The 16,791-nt window shown below is 42.9% G+C and overlaps 1 protein-coding gene across 7 annotated transcripts in view; it reads right to left on the bottom strand.

The window, feature by feature from the left end:
- Positions 1–11,803: 11,803 nt before the first annotated feature.
- KIAA1210 (KIAA1210 ortholog) overlaps positions 11,804–16,791 on the bottom strand; it is a 52,659-nt gene continuing 47,671 nt past the window's right edge. For all 7 annotated transcript variants that reach the window (XM_042876582.1, XM_042876578.1, XM_042876579.1 and 4 more), the window contains one exon: positions 11,804–13,789. In XM_042876582.1, the coding sequence (XP_042732516.1) occupies positions 13,617–13,789 (173 nt within the window). In that variant the 3' untranslated portion in view covers positions 11,804–13,616. The remainder of the gene's footprint in view (positions 13,790–16,791) is intronic.

Raw genomic sequence — 16,791 nt, 5'->3', positions numbered from 1 at the left:
AAGGCTGCCCCCAGAAACGAGGGGCTTGCAGCATCCCCTGCCATCCTTTTTGTTCTTTGGAGAAAAGCAGCATTCGATTAATTCTTTTCTGGTGCTAATAATCATGCTTTAAACGAGCTCACAAGCGCCCTGAAAAGTAGACTACATCCCCCCACACACATAACAAGGCCAAAACTCATCTGGATTGATGCTGCACTGCAGCAAAAAGGACAGAGAGGCGTACATTTTTGCAATATAAGATCACTCAGGCAGAGAACTCCGATAAGCACTGAAAATGTGAAAAACAAATGGCAGGGTATGCATTTCCCATTTGCTTAATACACACACATAAAAGAAACACTGTGTAGGCTTCACTGCAGCATGCCAGTGCATCCAAAACTCAAAGGTTAGTTACATAAATGATAAGGCGTGGGCTTAAATGCTTCATTCAGCTTGTTAATTACTTGCTTTGTGGTCCGAGCCAACATTCTGAAACAGGTTCATCCAATATTGTGTTGCTTCCTCTTCATTTTCAGTTAGTGTATGAAGCTGAAGTGCTGGGAACGATTTGTTGCAGCACATCAGGAGAGTCTCTTTTCTCTTCTAGCAACTCACAGAACAAACTTACTCAAACTCATCCACAGATGCTCTTTAAACGTCTTCCTTAATTCAGAGAATGATGAAATTTACATCTTGGAACATTCCTTTTAAACGGGGGAATTGCTGGCTGCCATGAGCATATCTTTATAATTGACATTTTTTGTTTCAGTAGTTTCTCCTTTGTACCCTTTTTAACCACGAGGAAATGAATGGGAGCCCGTTAGAGAACTCTGGCGCACATACTCGCCGTATCTCTGGCAGAAACGGTGTAGAAGCTCTGTCTTAATAGTAGATGGAAATAAATAGTTCCCTCCTCAGTTCAGTGAGCCTGGACACCAGCTTGGTCGATGCCATGGGGAGAACAACTGGTCAGTGCCAACCGGCCGATCCAAAGAAAGGCAGACCACCTCTTATTTCATTACGTGCAGGCAGAAAGTGGAGATGCAGAATTCCGTATCGCCGTGGCAATAAATCATACTGTATCAGGAGCAAACTGTGATCATGCCACAAGGCATCTCACCAAGGTCGTACCTGGGACCCGCAGCTAAGATTTACTTCAAACAGCAGATCTGTTTTAAAAGCGGAACTGTGTAACTTGCCTTGATTTCATCAGGGTATGTTTGCAGACATCTCGATTTCCTACTCAGAATGGTGGATGTCATATGAACAGGAATATGTTTTAACAGCTACAATGAAGTGGATGCAAATACTGTGGAAGTTTTTGACTCCCGACCTTTTAAGAGACGCTAACTCACACCCTTTAAACTTCACCTTCTTATTTCTACATGAAGGCAGCATCTTTCTCCTCTATAATAATGTTGCCAGTTAGAGATTTCTGAGTCACAAATGCAGATTAGCATTTGGATCTGAATTACAAGTCTTGAAAACTGGAGGTTGGCTGAAAGAGAAACCTCATCGAGTCAATCCTATGGACCAACTGCAAAATACAGATTGCAGCTGCAAATCTGGGCTGAAGCAATCTGGCTGTTGCAGTGCTGTAGGGAAGGTGATGAGATGTATCTCCTTGCCAGTCTATGCATAACCTTCTTTCCACATCATTCTCTGGACGTTGCAGGAATGTTGCTCCCAAAGTTACTCATTCCCTTTGCTTCCACACTTCAGATGAGTTTCCCTGCTGTACTGTCTTGCTTTACTTTCCTCATTTTGTTCTTTCCTGCCCATGGGCCGTATCATATCCTTCCATCAATATTTCAGCAGAACGACTCCCGGTTGGAATCAGAATGGATTGCTGCTTAAAAATTGATAGCACAACATGGCCCCGCATTTCTGTTGCTGTGCACCTGTTCCTCTTAAGCTACACTCCCTCTGCCTTTCATACTTCCATTCCTCAGATTGCTCAGAACACCAGTGTATTCTTAGCTGTATTTAAACGATCAAATGAATACAATTTCTAAATTAGAACGCACACAAAAATGCCTTTTTTTGTCACCAAGTGAAGCTCAACTGTGCAGTTTAGCAGATCTCACCATACAGATCACTTTTGTCTTCAGGCTAAACATTGTTCCTTCAAATTGAAGATGAAAACCGCAATTAAATATAGGCCACAGATGTTCAGGATGCAGAGGACAAAAATATAGGTTTCATAACTTGACAGTTATGCAACCAGTTGCTTTTCACATATTAAAACAAACATTTAATTTTATGCTCTTATTTGCCTTTAATCTAAACACACATACAAAAAAAAAAAAAAAAACCAAACCAACAACCTGTGAACTGTCTTTCAAATGGTTTAAATGGTTTCTTTAAAGAAAAATGGCCCTATTTTAATCATTGCTAATTGCTTTTCCTCAAGATCTTCACTGTTTTGTAATTTAACGTCAGATCCCCCAGTACTCAGCCAGCCAGCTCTCCATCAAACCTCCAAGGCACCTCCATAATGCCAAGATGTAAGCTCTAATCGTGTTGCAGACCTGGTCAAGGCAAGATTACTTTTAAATGCAGTTCCCCTTACCTAATGAATCTCATTCTGAGCATCTACCCCAACAGCCAGAGCCCTCCATGCACCTCTCACCCAACACAGCGCACCAGGTGTGCCAGAGAAGCACATGATGAAGATGATGGGATTTAATCCCTTTACAGATAAAAACCAGCAGAGAACTAAGCACATTCGGTACTAATATAAAAATCCTTTTCTTCAACTTAGCTTCCCTCTAGTAAATCACACATTAATTCTCTCATGCAGAAACAAAGAAGCAAACCAGCAGAACGTAAATGCATAAATGAGAATTTCCTCTTACAACCACTGATGCTTTGTTTTGTACGTGTAGGGAGGCTTCATGTACAAAACTGCACTGCCTGTCCACCATCTCCAGTAAGTTTGGAGCTGGGGCTGGTTTCAACCAATTTTGCAGAGATTTCTACCACCCCCTCTATATGACAGCAAGCTTGCATTTGCAGATTTGACTTCTAACATCTTCCGGAGACACTTGAACACTTTGGCAATAGTAGCACAGTTCACTGAATGAGAAATAAAAACAGAAAGGCTTGTTAAGGATTTAACCTTTTTTTAGTTAAAGTCAAAACCTGTTATCTTTACAATAAAAGTAATAGTAACTACAGAATAAGAAGACAACCAGTTTGCCAGAGTCACCAAAAGCAGCCATTCCCCATACTAGTGATAAATGAGACAGGCCATGTGCAGAGCTCAGTCTGTGCTTTCCATCACGGTGTGAATCCGCAGAACCGATACGCTTTGGTTTTGAAGCTAAAAAAGTTTAACTCAGACACAGCCCAGGGCCTCACAATGTCATTTGGCAGTCATAGAATCATAGAATGATTTGGGTTGGAAGGGACCTTTAAGATCATCTCGTTCCAACCCCCTGCTATAGGCAGGGACACCTCCCACGACAGCAGGCTGCTCACAGCCCCATCCAGCCTTGCCTTGAATGCTTCCAGGGATGGGGCATCCACAGCCTCTGGGCAACCTGTTCCAGTGTCTCACCACCCTCACAGCAAAGAATTTCTTCCTGATATCTAGTTTAAATCTACCCTCTGCCAGTTTAAAACTAATTTCCCCTCATCCTGTCACTACGTGCCCTTGTAAAAAGTCCCTCCCCAGTCATTTTAGAAGCAGAATTGCTCTTAGGAGAATGCAGATAAGAAGAGCTAAGACCCTCAGATTTCTTAGAGCAAAACCCATGCCAACATCTCAAAGTGCTCTTGACCCTTCTGCAAGATCTGGCAAACAGCACAAACCTGATCAATGTGAGTTACAGCTGCTAGTAGAAAAACCCAACATGTATGTCTGTTCATCCCACATCCCCACAGCCTTGTAAGGGCAGGATCAGATGTTCCCAACCCCTGAAGAGAATCTTCATTCATCTTCTCTAAGAACTGACACAAGTTGGTTGGGTTTGTCAGGTTCAGCCCATTTGGGTGATACGAGTCAGGAGCAGAGTACTCCTGGTAATGTAGAGAGACAGACTGAGACGTGGTTGTTGGAACCCCTCTAAGACCAATTGGAATCTGGCAGGCCAGTTCCTCCCCACACACAGAGCAAGCTTCTCACAGCCTCTAAATGAAGCACAAAGTCCTTAATGCTAGTTACTAAATGAGAAGTGGCATCTCAGTGGGCTGCCTCGGTGGATTAATTCTAAATGCATAATTCAATACAGACCCACATAAACCTTTATGAATAGAAGTAGGGGTTATGTAAGCATGTTCTTACAGCGCATACTGCAAACTCCTCAGTGTAGCTACCATTTCTGTGCTTTAGGTATACAGCTGTCAGTAGAGCAATTCAAAGAGAACCAAAAGAACAGCAGGCCTACCTCTAACCCATAGGCCATGTGGGAGATGAACCATTTCTGAGAAATCAATTCCTTTTGAACCAGTAACAGTTTACTTCAGCACACTATGAATAATAATAAAAAAGTCAGATTAGTTTGATGATCCCAGAAATACAGTCATCTTTTTAGCAGGGATTAATGCTGCCTCCAGGGTAAATCCCTTTCTCATTGAATGCCTGCAGAACTGACCTGCAAAAATAACAGCAGCTTCACTGGTTAAAAATATGGTGAAGGGGTTACTACAATTATTATTAAACATAATTGTATTAACTAAAGCAAGAACGTCAGGCTCAAGCTAATGGTAGCAGTAATGATGACTGCATGTTGATAGTAACAGCCACGATGCTCCTGGGCTATGGCTTAACAGCTTAACATGGTTCGTAAGAGCTAGAGACTGGTAGGGGGTTGAGAACAAAAATAGAAACCCCTCCAAACGTTCCCAAGCTTTGAGGAATCTCAGATCCAGAGCTGGACCAGAACACTGCATCTAATTCACAGCTCCACAACTTTCAGAACCAAAGCACTGATTTTGGTCTCATCTGCTGAGAGGTCAGTAGAAAAAATGGTATCAAGGAACCCCAAGAAGCCGATAGAGATTATTTTAGAAAGGAACAGCTATTGGTTACCTGTTGAGTTTCGGAGGAGCTGCCTAGGAAACACGGGTATATTTGTTTTAAACATTATTTCACTGTAGAGTGCCAGACAGTGTGAATCTGGGACAATTCCTCTCAAATTCAGAATAATTCTGGCATACACAGAAGATTTGACCCTAAGTTCTATGCTGAGATTTATATTTGAACAATACAGAAACAAAAAACCAAACACACAAAAAAGCCCAGTTATAATCTTATTTAGACCAGATAATTCCATTGGCTTTAGTAGGTTTGTTCCTGACTGGCAGAGTTGTTCCCGAGATTTGAAAGAAAGCCCGGAGTGCCACTTAGCATTGAAATCCTTCTTGTTACATTACATTTCCTTGGAAAATTGCATCAAGTCTTGTCCTTGCTTAAGTCACTCCCAGAAAGAAAACCTCTTTGCTGTGGAACTGTGGCTGCAGGCCCATACTGTTAATAAAAACAAATGCAAGAGTATAGCAAGAATATCAGTTCCATCTAGGAAAATTGTTGGGTTCATCCGCTCAGTCAACACAAAGGAGCCTGTGAGTCCGTGCTTCTAAAATTCCCATTCTCAGACTGAGTGACACTGCACAAGGCACAGAAATGGGATGTTCCAGCAGCCCTGGCTCCGCACGCTGCCAGCATCGCTGGCTCAACATCTTTCACATGGCAGAAGCCATGAAAAACTCATTTTAAGGACCAGGCTATTATGCAATGGCCTTGGTTGCATCATCGCAGCAAGGAAAGCACTGGGGGAAAGTGAACTAAAAGCTGAGGCTCTGTGCCTGCAAGGCAGTGGCAGGGCAGGAGCAGAGCCACTGACTTTGGGTGGGAGAGCTGTGGGCTCAAGGCAGCTTGAGTTCCCTGCAGAGTGATCCACCCTGCTGTCTGCCATGCTGCCCTGTCAGCATTCCAGGGACACAAGCTGTCTTTGCAGAGGAGTGGCAGACTCTAAAAATGAACTGGTCCTGGCAGTATGGCTGTATTATCTCATTTTCAAAGGAGAAAGAGGAGAAATCCAAATGAAAAAGGGCGGAAAAAAATACAAAGCAGTATTAGAATGTCATTTCCACTGTCTGCTTCAGTGACTCCAGTAGAGTTGCAAACAAGACTAGTGTTATATGTACTCCATGCAGGTACAAGGCCAAATCAGTGCATGCAGTCATGTGGCCACCTCTGCTGTAGGAAAACCACCACCCCATGTAATTGAACGTACCATGAAGGACACCAGAGATCACCTTTGGACAATTCCTGGCAGCAGCTCACTCAGATGTTTGTGCTGAAGCTGCACAAACAGTTCTCTTGCAGCACTGCAGCAGGGAGTTTCTGCCTGGAAGAAAAGCAAAAGGTCCTGCAGAGCTGAGTGACTGCTGGAGCAGAGGCAAGCATGCCGCATGGAGCAGCTACTCCTTGTTTGGGTTGTAAAGGCTCCCAGAAGCAACTTACCAAACCTGGGTTTAGGGAAAGTGCGTTTTCTTGGAGCTTCTGACTGACACCATAAGATCCTTCAGATCACGCTGTTTGGTGGTGTTACATTGCCTATTGAGCCTCCAGGCCCTGCTGTATGAGCCAAAGCCGTCTCCAAGATGTCTGAGGCTGATCACAGCCCCAGAGTCATGCTGACCTGGTTTCCAGCCCTGGATTCCCAGGCAGTAACACCCATCTTCCCACCATCTTCTTCCCACCAATCAATCATCCCACCAATGCATCTTCCAGCATTGCTGGGCTCAAGATGGCAACACCATCCTTTGTCACAGCAGCCCCTGTCACTTTACACCCCGAGATGCATTGCTGCAGTCTGCACGACGTGGGAAGGGCCATGTGTGGACGTGCCCTTCCTGAGGTCCCTGGGAATGAGATGGAACAAAGCTCTATGCTACAGGACCACATTTAACCCAGAGGCTTGGAGGAGATGGCAGGAAGTTTGCCGACTGCTACTCTGAAGGAAAGTCAACAAGCAGGGCCACAAAGCTTTGCTTCCAGCTGATATATGTAGGAATTAAAGGACATTTTCTAGTCAGGTCAGCAGTTAGAATATGCAAGTGGAAGGAGAGACTAGAAACATATCTTCATTTTTATGAAGGAATGTACCAATGTCTTGCTCTACTACAGTCTCATATAAAGTTGTCATTAAGTAATTCCTCTTTAATGCATCATTCCCAGCAGTGGTTTTAATATGATAATCAAAAAACACACTTTTCTGATCCTTGCCAGAGTGCTTTGCTGTGTGCTGGGCTTTGGCAGTAAGTTATGCTCTGAAACTATTGGGCAAGTAGCAAGTGAGAAATGATGTCAATATGCCTAGCACTTAATATGCAATGCAAATATTCCTGTTGATTGTTCTCTCTCCATATGTAGCACATCTTCACAGTCAGAGCTCTTTTTTTATAAACAAAGTGAAGCAAGGAGACACTTGTTTTCATAAAAGATCATAACACTAAGAGTGCTTATGTAATAAATTGTTCTGTCAAACACAGATGGAAAACACAAAATGGAAACACAGAAAATGAAGCTCTGTTTTCAAGCACCTCTGGTTTCCTTCCATGCAAATACAGATCAGGTCACTGATCTTTGAGCAGAGCTCTGTTGGCCTATGAAATGCTGTAGTGAAAATGCTAAGTCACACCCTGAAGCAGTGATGGAGCACCTGGTGGGAAGGCAGGGCCAACCCAGGGGAGCTCAGGTGCATGCAATGCAGCTGAGTGACCAGAATGTGTGGAGCCAGGATCCACCCCTTCCCAGGCCTCATTTAAGGGCTGGCAGTAGATATGAGGGGGGTCCTTCTGGAGTTCCCTGCATACCTGAGGCCTTCTGAAGGTAAGCAGCTTCTTTCCTTTATTTGTGTGCCCATAGCTGTTCATTTGGGTGAATTCTCACTTGCTCCAGCCTAGGACCTTGCTGCTCTGCTTTCCATCATGTTACAAATTATGTGTTTTCCTCTCCTTCGCAATATGCGTGATTCAGGCTCCAAGCTGTGTGAGTGCCTGTTTTGTTTAAAATGCAGCTCTGGTTTTATGTAGATATATCCTAACTTGTGCATCTACTCGTGACAGAGAAGTCATTTTATTTACTCCCATGTGAATAAAACACACTTTCACAGCTCACAAAGCCCGTGGAAATTGTTTCTTCCTGCATGCACAACTGATAACATGCTGACCCTCTGGGGGGCACATCTCCCCTCTGTTTGCTTCTCAGTGACTGTTGCTTTTCTTCACTTGCCCATGTCAGTAGCGATGTACAGCCAGGACTTAGGCCAGCAGGAGTGACGCATTTATAGAAGGCAGCCAGCAACATCTCCTGCTTGCTAGCTCTGCCAGTGCCAATGGCACCGTTAAGGAAGGCTGCTGCGAGCAGCTCTATGGAAACACAACACAGCTCCAGGACTTTGACCCCTTCCCATACATTGCTGCCATTGCTACAATGGCCTTATTGTGTAATTTGGGAAAAAGTTACCTCAGTGCCACAGAAACATATTCCAGAGAAGTGTGGCAAGCTTCTAATTTGGGAACGCTCAACCTCACCCTGCTATGTTGGAAAAATACCTGTAAGTTAAAACTAATTTGGAGGCCGGAATAAGACAGTAGGGAAAGTATAATGGAGTATCAACTGTAACTGCTTAACAAAATAGGTTAAGGAGATTTCTAAGCAGAGCAGCGCTGCCAACACTGACAGGTATGCAATCTTGAACTTGTTAGCTTTTCACTGGATTCCTGTAAGACATGGTTAGCTAGAAAAGAAATTAAGGAAAAAGTAGGTTTGATCCTAGACGTGAAAAGGTAAAAAGTTTAGAGAAAGAAACTCTCTCCTATTTTTTTAAGGAGCTATTCTGAGGCAGAGAGAAGCAAAGATGAGAGTCCCAGGTATGGAACAGTTTTTTGTATTAGAATGTTTGTACCAGTCCCTTCTTTCTGCTTTTTCATTTCTATTTCAGACAGAATTATATTAATGAAATACTCCATGACTTCAGTGGCTTTCATACGTACTTGTAGTTTTGGATCTAGGTTGGCTCATAGATCAGTGTAGGAATTGGTGGACAATAATCCTGTTTACATTAACAGCCTGTAGGTTTTTTTGAACTGCCTCTAAAGAAAACAGCTATTAAAAGAATTTATTTTTAAATCGCTCCTCACACAATAGGAACAATAATAGCATCTCACTATTTCCATAACCAATAATCTGCCCCTCAAGTTGGGAGAAGTTGCAGAACTTTGGCTCTGTTCCTTTCTTAGGAGCTATGTTGCACAGCTCTGCTATTTCAAGCGCTGCACTGCAGCATCCCACTGTGAGCCTTTTGTTTCTTGAGTTGTACCATCACTCTTCCACAGATTCACCTTCATCCTGCCATGCCCCTTCATTCATCCAGCTGGAAATATCTGAGCAGCTTTTCTGATCTGTGAAGACGCATGGTTTTGTGTTCCAAGTTTGGAATTTATCCTACCTGCTTATTTCTATAAAATGTTTTTTTGTTGTTGGTTTTGTTTTTTTTTGTGTGTTTTTTTTTTTTTTTTTTTTAAAAGAAAGGTTACACCCAGCCTTTGTAGCAAGAACTGACTCGGGCTGTAAGAACAGCAACACCCCATAATGAATAGCGACTCTTTGAGTACAAGCCAAAATGTGTGTAGAATGCAAGTGTACCAAGCAACAAACCAAGGCCAAAATCCTAAACAGATGTCAGGATTACCTAAATGTGAGGGGTTCCACACCTTAATTGCCAACATTTCAGTGGAAAACGATGAGATGTTTGTCAAACTGGGGAAGCTCAATGCAGGTAGGGAAGCATGCACTAGAGGAAAAGACAAAGAGGGACAAGTGTCTGACTCTGTAGGCAGCTAATTGCCTCTGTGGTTACTAGAATCCTTCCAGTAACAGTTCTGAAGGACAAAGTATGCCTAATGCCTTTTCTGTATTGATCTGCAAAGCACTTAACTGAGCAAATGGGACAAGCTCAACCTTTCTAAGCTGAGAAGTTCTACTGTAATATTAAATCTATAGGTACATAAATTCAAGCAATTAAAAAGAGTCTATTGCTGCTTAGGGGACTTTCTCTGTCCCAGCAGGAAACAGGACAGCAAAGTTTTCAGAATGGTCAGTCATTCCTCACTATTCCAAGACCTTCTAAACCATGGTCATTGAAATGAGGACTGGCTCCATGGTGATATCCAGGGGTTTTTGATTCTTTGGGTATATTTAAGGAGATGCTAAGCCACGTTCTGGTAATGAAAATGTTTTGGAGTACTGATAGTAGTGTGTAGCTTTGGAGGTCTTTGAATTATTTTCTTATTTCTTTGTTTAAATGGATTAATTAATACTTGCCTGCAAACCCAGTTAATTGTAAGCTGATTCACAGCTGGATGATAACATAACAGTCTCTTTTAGTCCAATTCATTGTAGGTCACTGTTACAGTAAGAGGAACCTCCATAATCTTTAGCGAGGTGCATGCCAAGTTGCTGTTTGTATCTGTGATCTCTCCCATAAGAACATCAGATCCTGTATCTGGATGAAGATCTACCTTTAGTCAGGCAGCAGGCGTTCTGAGCAGTAGAACTAGAATTCTGAACTGCGATTCCCTGTTGGACGCAGTCCTGTATCTTCCTGCATGGTCTCCTCACACAACTGAACTCACTACCTTTCTCTATCAGTGGCACCAGTTTTCAGTGACTCCTTGTGATAAAGCATTTTTTTTCCCACACTTCATAGCTCCAAAACCTCCACCATATCACAAACAGCAACACACCTCACTCTGTTTCCTCCACTTTCACAAAAGCTTCCAGTCTCCCAGCTGTGATACTGTATAGTGAGCTGCATGTGGGAATCCACTTTCTGCAACACCCAGAAGCCCTGTTCTCCTTGGGGATGGCACTAGCACCCTCTGCTGTTGTACAGGAGCACCAAAGCCAGCTGAAGCCCAGTGCCAGCCCTGAGTGCAGGGCATCTCAGGGACAGCCCTCAAGATCCTTTGCTGAAGGCCCTGAGCCACAGAACCTCACAGTTACACTCTTGGCAACGTGACTTTGCAGTGACTTTGAGGCAGCTAATTTCCAAAAGCAGTGATTGCATTTGTAATAATCATGTTGCTTTGGTGTTTTTTTGCTTTTTCGTTTTCTTAAACCATGCAGAATGAGCTATGGTAGTTATCTACACTCATCCATCACCTACAATCTACAAGTGGGCAATGGGAAGTTGGAGCCTCACAAATGCAAGTCAGCTTTTATAAATGTATCAGTAAATCACCAGTGATTCAATGTTGATTTTAAAACCTCACCTTGCGGTTACATGAGTCTAGTTCTGATTTCTTCCTCTCCAAGCTTTTTGTCCTCTTGGCTGTAGAAAGAAACTGGAATAAAATAACTTCAGAAACCCAGAAGGCAAGTAAATACCAAATGCAGCATCATGTGATTCTCATGTTCCTTTCTTCTTTCTGAAAGCAACCCCAAGTGGCTGGTGAGTAACTCTGAAATCCCTTCGAATGAGTATTCACAAAGTTTCTTGTGATCACAGCAGCGCAAGCTGGCCGTGACCTACGGAGCTGCAGCAGCCCCAGAACAAAAGGAGCCATCAGCCCTCTGACGATGTTTTACATTCCTAAATAGATTTAGGAAACCTTATTAGTATGACCAGCTGTGCTGATCAGTGCCAGACCACACAAAGTCATCCCAAGACAAGATCTATGCACTATATCCATACAGAGAGTACATATTAAGCAGTACCTCTTTTTAATTTTTTCCTTATAGTTTCCTTTCCTTCCTTTCCAAACGAGGGCCATCTATTGCTCACTGTATCCAAGGAATTGCATCATCACCACTGACAACCACATTTAATAGTAAAATAAAAATGAGAATGGAATACAAAAGGGGTTCCTTCAAGACAAGGATTACAAAAGCATCTGTACATACCAAACATAATGGAAACAAAATCAAAAGCAAAAACAGGGCAGAGATTCTAGCAACATTTGCGGTACTTTAGGGAAAGGACCACAATTCCCACTAACTGAAAGAGAAGAGTTTGCTGAATAAGGCAATACATGTATTTTACACGGGGTCAGTAAGTGTCTGATGGGGTGGCAGCTGGACAGAACTTCAGAAATCAAAGCTGAGTATGTCCATTTATGTTACACTCAAAGGCTTCAGAGGAAAAGAAGAAATTGCTGTTAAGAGAAAGAAAACAAGTAGTAAAATAGGCCTGGATTAACAAACCAGCAGTGAAACTCTTAGTCTTTTTTGTGTCAGTACGAAACAAACAGAATCTATAGCTTCAGTGTGCCTACTTGAGTAAGTTTTCACCTATATAGAAGAGTCCACAATCTAGCTCTTAATTAATACTGTTTTCAATTATTGTGATCTATATATTTAAATTTGAGCCAGGACTGGAAGATTGAAGTCTTCCTATGTGATACCTCTTTTTTGTTTTGCAATTAGTCCTAACTTTTTTCCTCAAAAATACCTACCACCTTTCCAACTAAAAACTGCCCATCAGCCAAGTCAGCCTTCAAAGTTTGCACTGACTGTAAACAAGAATTTAAATGTGCAATCCTGCAAGAAAACACAAAAAGGACCACTGGGTGCCATTGGCTTTTAAGCCACTAACATCATTTTATAAAGCTTTTCTTTCAATAGCCTGCTCCCTTCAATGATGGCATTTTTAGACTGATGTTGGGTTACCAATTAAGGGTGGATGACTCACTGGGGAAAGCAGCTCCTTTATCATACAAGAATGTGGAAAATGGAGTGGCCTTTGAACACATGCTGTGAATTTCCAGGTAGCAACAAGTTTCCATCCGCTGCCACTCTTTAAGAGAGAGGGTTTGCTGATGAATCTCACAAAAAAGAAACCACTCTTTGCCATAATTAAAGGAAGAAGTTTTTTGAGGGTTTGGTTTGTGGGTTTTTTTGGTAGATTATTCCAGATTTCCAAACAGACAACCAAAAACAGAGTGGATGCTAGAGCATGATGGTTTTCTAGGATGTGGGAGAGAAAAGGAGGCATGTGCCTCTGGGTCATTCCACCTGGCATCACTGAGCAAAGCACAAGACCTGCAGCATTGCGATTTCAAATCATCCAAAAGGCAAAATGACTCCAACTCACAGTGCTGCTGTTTGGAACCCGCAGCTATCACAAAATAGGTCCATTAGCAATCAGAAGCAAAAGAGGGCCATTACACACAAGTGTGATGACATCAATGCCCATGAGTCACAGTGATGCATCAGTATACAGCATCATATCTATTTTGTAGCATACATTAATTCCTTAGCCAAAAACACATTGCACAAAACACTACATCGTTCATGGAAACTTTAAAAACATATTTAGCAAGGGAAACATTTCAAAAGCCTGAAGCACGTCTTCTTAGAACACCAGTGTCTTTTAGTCAAATACGTAAGTGTATGACATAAAGATCAAGTTTTCCTAGTAGTTGGTAGTACAAAATGCTCTGCTTGCTAATACTTCAAAATTGAGCCCCGGGTGGCATTTCTTCACTGTATGTTCACATACAGCAGTCTGAACAAAAGTTCTAAGGCTCTAATTTCTCGGAAAAATGATCCCAGTGAAGAAGGATTTAAATGGAGTTAATGCAGCTATTGACGGTGCAAAGAAGGACGTCCATGTCATTTGCTATTGTACAATCTGGGGCATTTCACTCCATGCTTTGGCTTTCTTCTTGGCCAGGGATAGCCAGGGTGGTTCAGCAGGACTGCATGGTGTCATTGGCAGGTTAGAAGAGTGTCTTGTTTCCTTTTCAACAGCAGGAATCACAGATGCTTCCTGAGCAATAGGTCCAACTTTACCTGCCAACAAGAAGATAGCCATCACTCATCAGAAGGCTAGAGAGTTAAAAACTCACTTTCTGCCAATAATATTTTTGTTCTCTGGAAAGAAAATCATTTTACAGCCCACAATGTCTGTGACTCAAGAATAGAAGTCAGAGAAATTACTACACTGGCACGATCTGGTCCAGCTACAATGAAGGCTAGGACTAGCTATTGCCATGGAAAAAACTGTATCAAGCTTTTAGTTGACAAAGCTGTCTGCAAAAGAATCTTCTCCTCAGCACTAGCAGCAAGTGCCTAGCCCCTGATGTATGAGGATGTTCTTCAAAATTCTTCAGACCTGAAGACTGCAGTCCCAGGCATTTTTATAACACATCATCAGGGCTAACTCATTTCTTAATCTTTTCAAACTCTTAATTGCCATGACAGTGCCAAGCAAGGAGCTCCACTGGCTTCTTCTGCTCTGTGACTGGCAAGAATATCTGGGAATAAGACTACTGAGTATGAAGGAAAATGGAAGCAAAATACTTGCAGGGCAAGGATCACCCCAGGCTCACTGAAGGCTTAGAAGAAACTGGTAGATGGTCTTCAATTCTGCTTCAGCAATATTGTTAAATACTAGATAGAGATCAAATGCAAGAAGGTGGGATTCTGGAAGAGTTAGGTGCTCCTTTTAATTGCAGCCTAACACAAGCCTGTCATCCTCACAAAGGGCGAAAGACTGTAGATAGGGCTCCTTGTATGGCTTTGAGTTACTGTTTAGAAAAGGCATCCTCCCTCCATCTTAGAGAATTTTCAAGATTGATCACTTCAGACAGCCTGGCATGGCGCATCACAGGTACAGCTCACATTTCTCAAGATATGATTCACAAGTCTTTCAACATTGTGCTCTCCCCATCCCTTTCAACCCATACAGGACATTATTTTCATGTCCAAGTCAAGCTGGGAAAACTCAAACATTTCCTCAGTACCCCATTAGCCTGTGTGTGGCATGTGGCTGGCAAGATGAGGCTGCTGTGCTCCAGCACAAGAACAGAGGCCACATAGGGACTTGTGCAACTCTAAGTACAGGAAGCTTGATCTTGCACACACTTAAATCAATGAAAAATGTCAATCAGCTTCACCAGCCACACTCCAGATCAAAGCCAAGGAAGCTCCATGTCTCTATGCAGGAGGTCTCCTTTCACAGCCTTGACTCAGTGCTATCCTTGCAAGAGGCAAGCTATACTTAGGAATAATGGAGGAAGTGTGCTATCCACTAAAACCAGGCTGCAGCTCTTCCTGCACAGTACATTTTTTTGAAAGCATCTAGGAGGATACAGGAATTTAAGTGTACTGAAATCTTGAAAATGGGTTTTCACTTTTCGGAAGACAAACCTCACCATGCTTAAGCAAAGTGAAAGAGAGAAGAGGCAAGCTGGGTAGTCTTCCCATGGTTATGGAACATGTGGGCACGGGCTGTCACACAGCAAAACAAACCAAACGCACTCAGTTGCATAAGTATCTGATTTCTTGGAATTTGTTTCCAAACTTAGCTGACACTGAGCTGTCCTGGCTTTTGCTGCTGTGTACAGAATGTGCAGAATTGTACACAAGGCCTCAGCCATCTATTATGGGAGAAGAAAACTGCTCAAGTTAACGTAAGCCAAAAAACAAAATCCAAACAAGTATCTCCTCTGGATACTGAATCTAAATCCCCTCCACCAACAGCACCTTCAACTGGGTGAACTGCTGGCTGTGCTAATGGGAACTGAATAGGAAGAGGAGAGTTTACATTTGGGATTCCTAACTTCCTGCTCACGTGCTGATTGTGCTGAGTGTTTCCAAAGTGTGGTTTTCTGAGTAGTTAAGGAGTGATGTTTCCCTTAAACATCAGACTGATTAGAGTTCTCTTTGACATTCCAGGAGTGGAAGGCTATCCCAAAAATGCTGTCCCTGGAGGGGAGAAATAGTCCTTGGTTATCAGGAAACTAGGTCAGTTCTTGGGAAGAGGTGGTGCAGAAAAATTCTGCTGCAAGGCCCACAGGCAGGATGAGTTCTACTAGATGAGTAGCAGCACGCTTTGTGTAGTTCTGGGCTTCTGCTGAAGGGTGCATGGCTTCCAAGACATGGATAATTCAATGCAGAAATCCAGCCTGTTTAGGACAGCCTTTCAAAGGAAGACTGCCATTTTATCTGAGCAAAATTCTCACTTTGCAACTAAAACCGTGAGATGAAGTTGGCCTGTAACAGAATGCTTTCTAAAAAAGATGGTATTTTCATCCCCTACCCATAGTTCGACTAGCAACAGACATAGAGTCTCCCTGCAGGTGCACATCCTCAGCTGGTCAGCTGCCTGGAGTAAGAGAGAAAGCTCATTCTGTAGCACTTGTAAACTCAGAAAGGGATAAATGGCCTATAAAAGCTACCATGGGGAAGAGGCAGGGATGTTAACCCCTTAGTATCTCCAATAACAAGAATTCTGGGTGCTGTGGATTGTAAGGGGAAAGTGGCCTTGTAGTGAAAGTGTCAGCAACAGGAATCTGGATCAGAGCCACTCCTCTGACACACTGAGGCATTTCTTATCTTCTTAGGCAGCATCTGAAATCAACAGTTTTCAGCTCACATAAGATGCTTGCACAGCGGAAGAACTGGCTTATCTGTACCTAGCTGGAGCGTGCTTGGCACCACACTGAGTGAGCAGGGAGGTATAAGCTGCAGCCCAGCAGTAGCCCTGAAAAAGGCATGTGAGTCACGACGTCTGAGTCACACTCTTCCCTTGCATTTCTCATACAGAGAATCAGAGTTAATAGGGCAGGAGGGGGGCCTTTCAACCTCTGCTCTCCCAGGGGCGGAAATGACTCTTACCTGTATTATTCCTGATGTGTGATTATCTAACCTCTTCTTGAACATATCCAGCAATGGAAACTGCAGACTATCTAGAAGACCTTATCCTATTCTGTGTATCAGTACTCTTTATTGTTAGGAAGTTTTTCAGCCTCCCCAGTGCATTCTAAGCTCATGCAGGGCATGAGCTTCCT

Source organism: Lagopus leucura, unplaced genomic scaffold (genome assembly GCF_019238085.1).
Source record: "Lagopus leucura isolate 7727_CA_CO unplaced genomic scaffold, USGS_WTPT01 Super-Scaffold_100016, whole genome shotgun sequence".
In the NCBI taxonomy this organism is placed as follows: Eukaryota; Metazoa; Chordata; class Aves; order Galliformes; family Phasianidae; genus Lagopus; species Lagopus leucura.
This window is presented reverse-complemented; position numbering and strand designations above follow the sequence as displayed.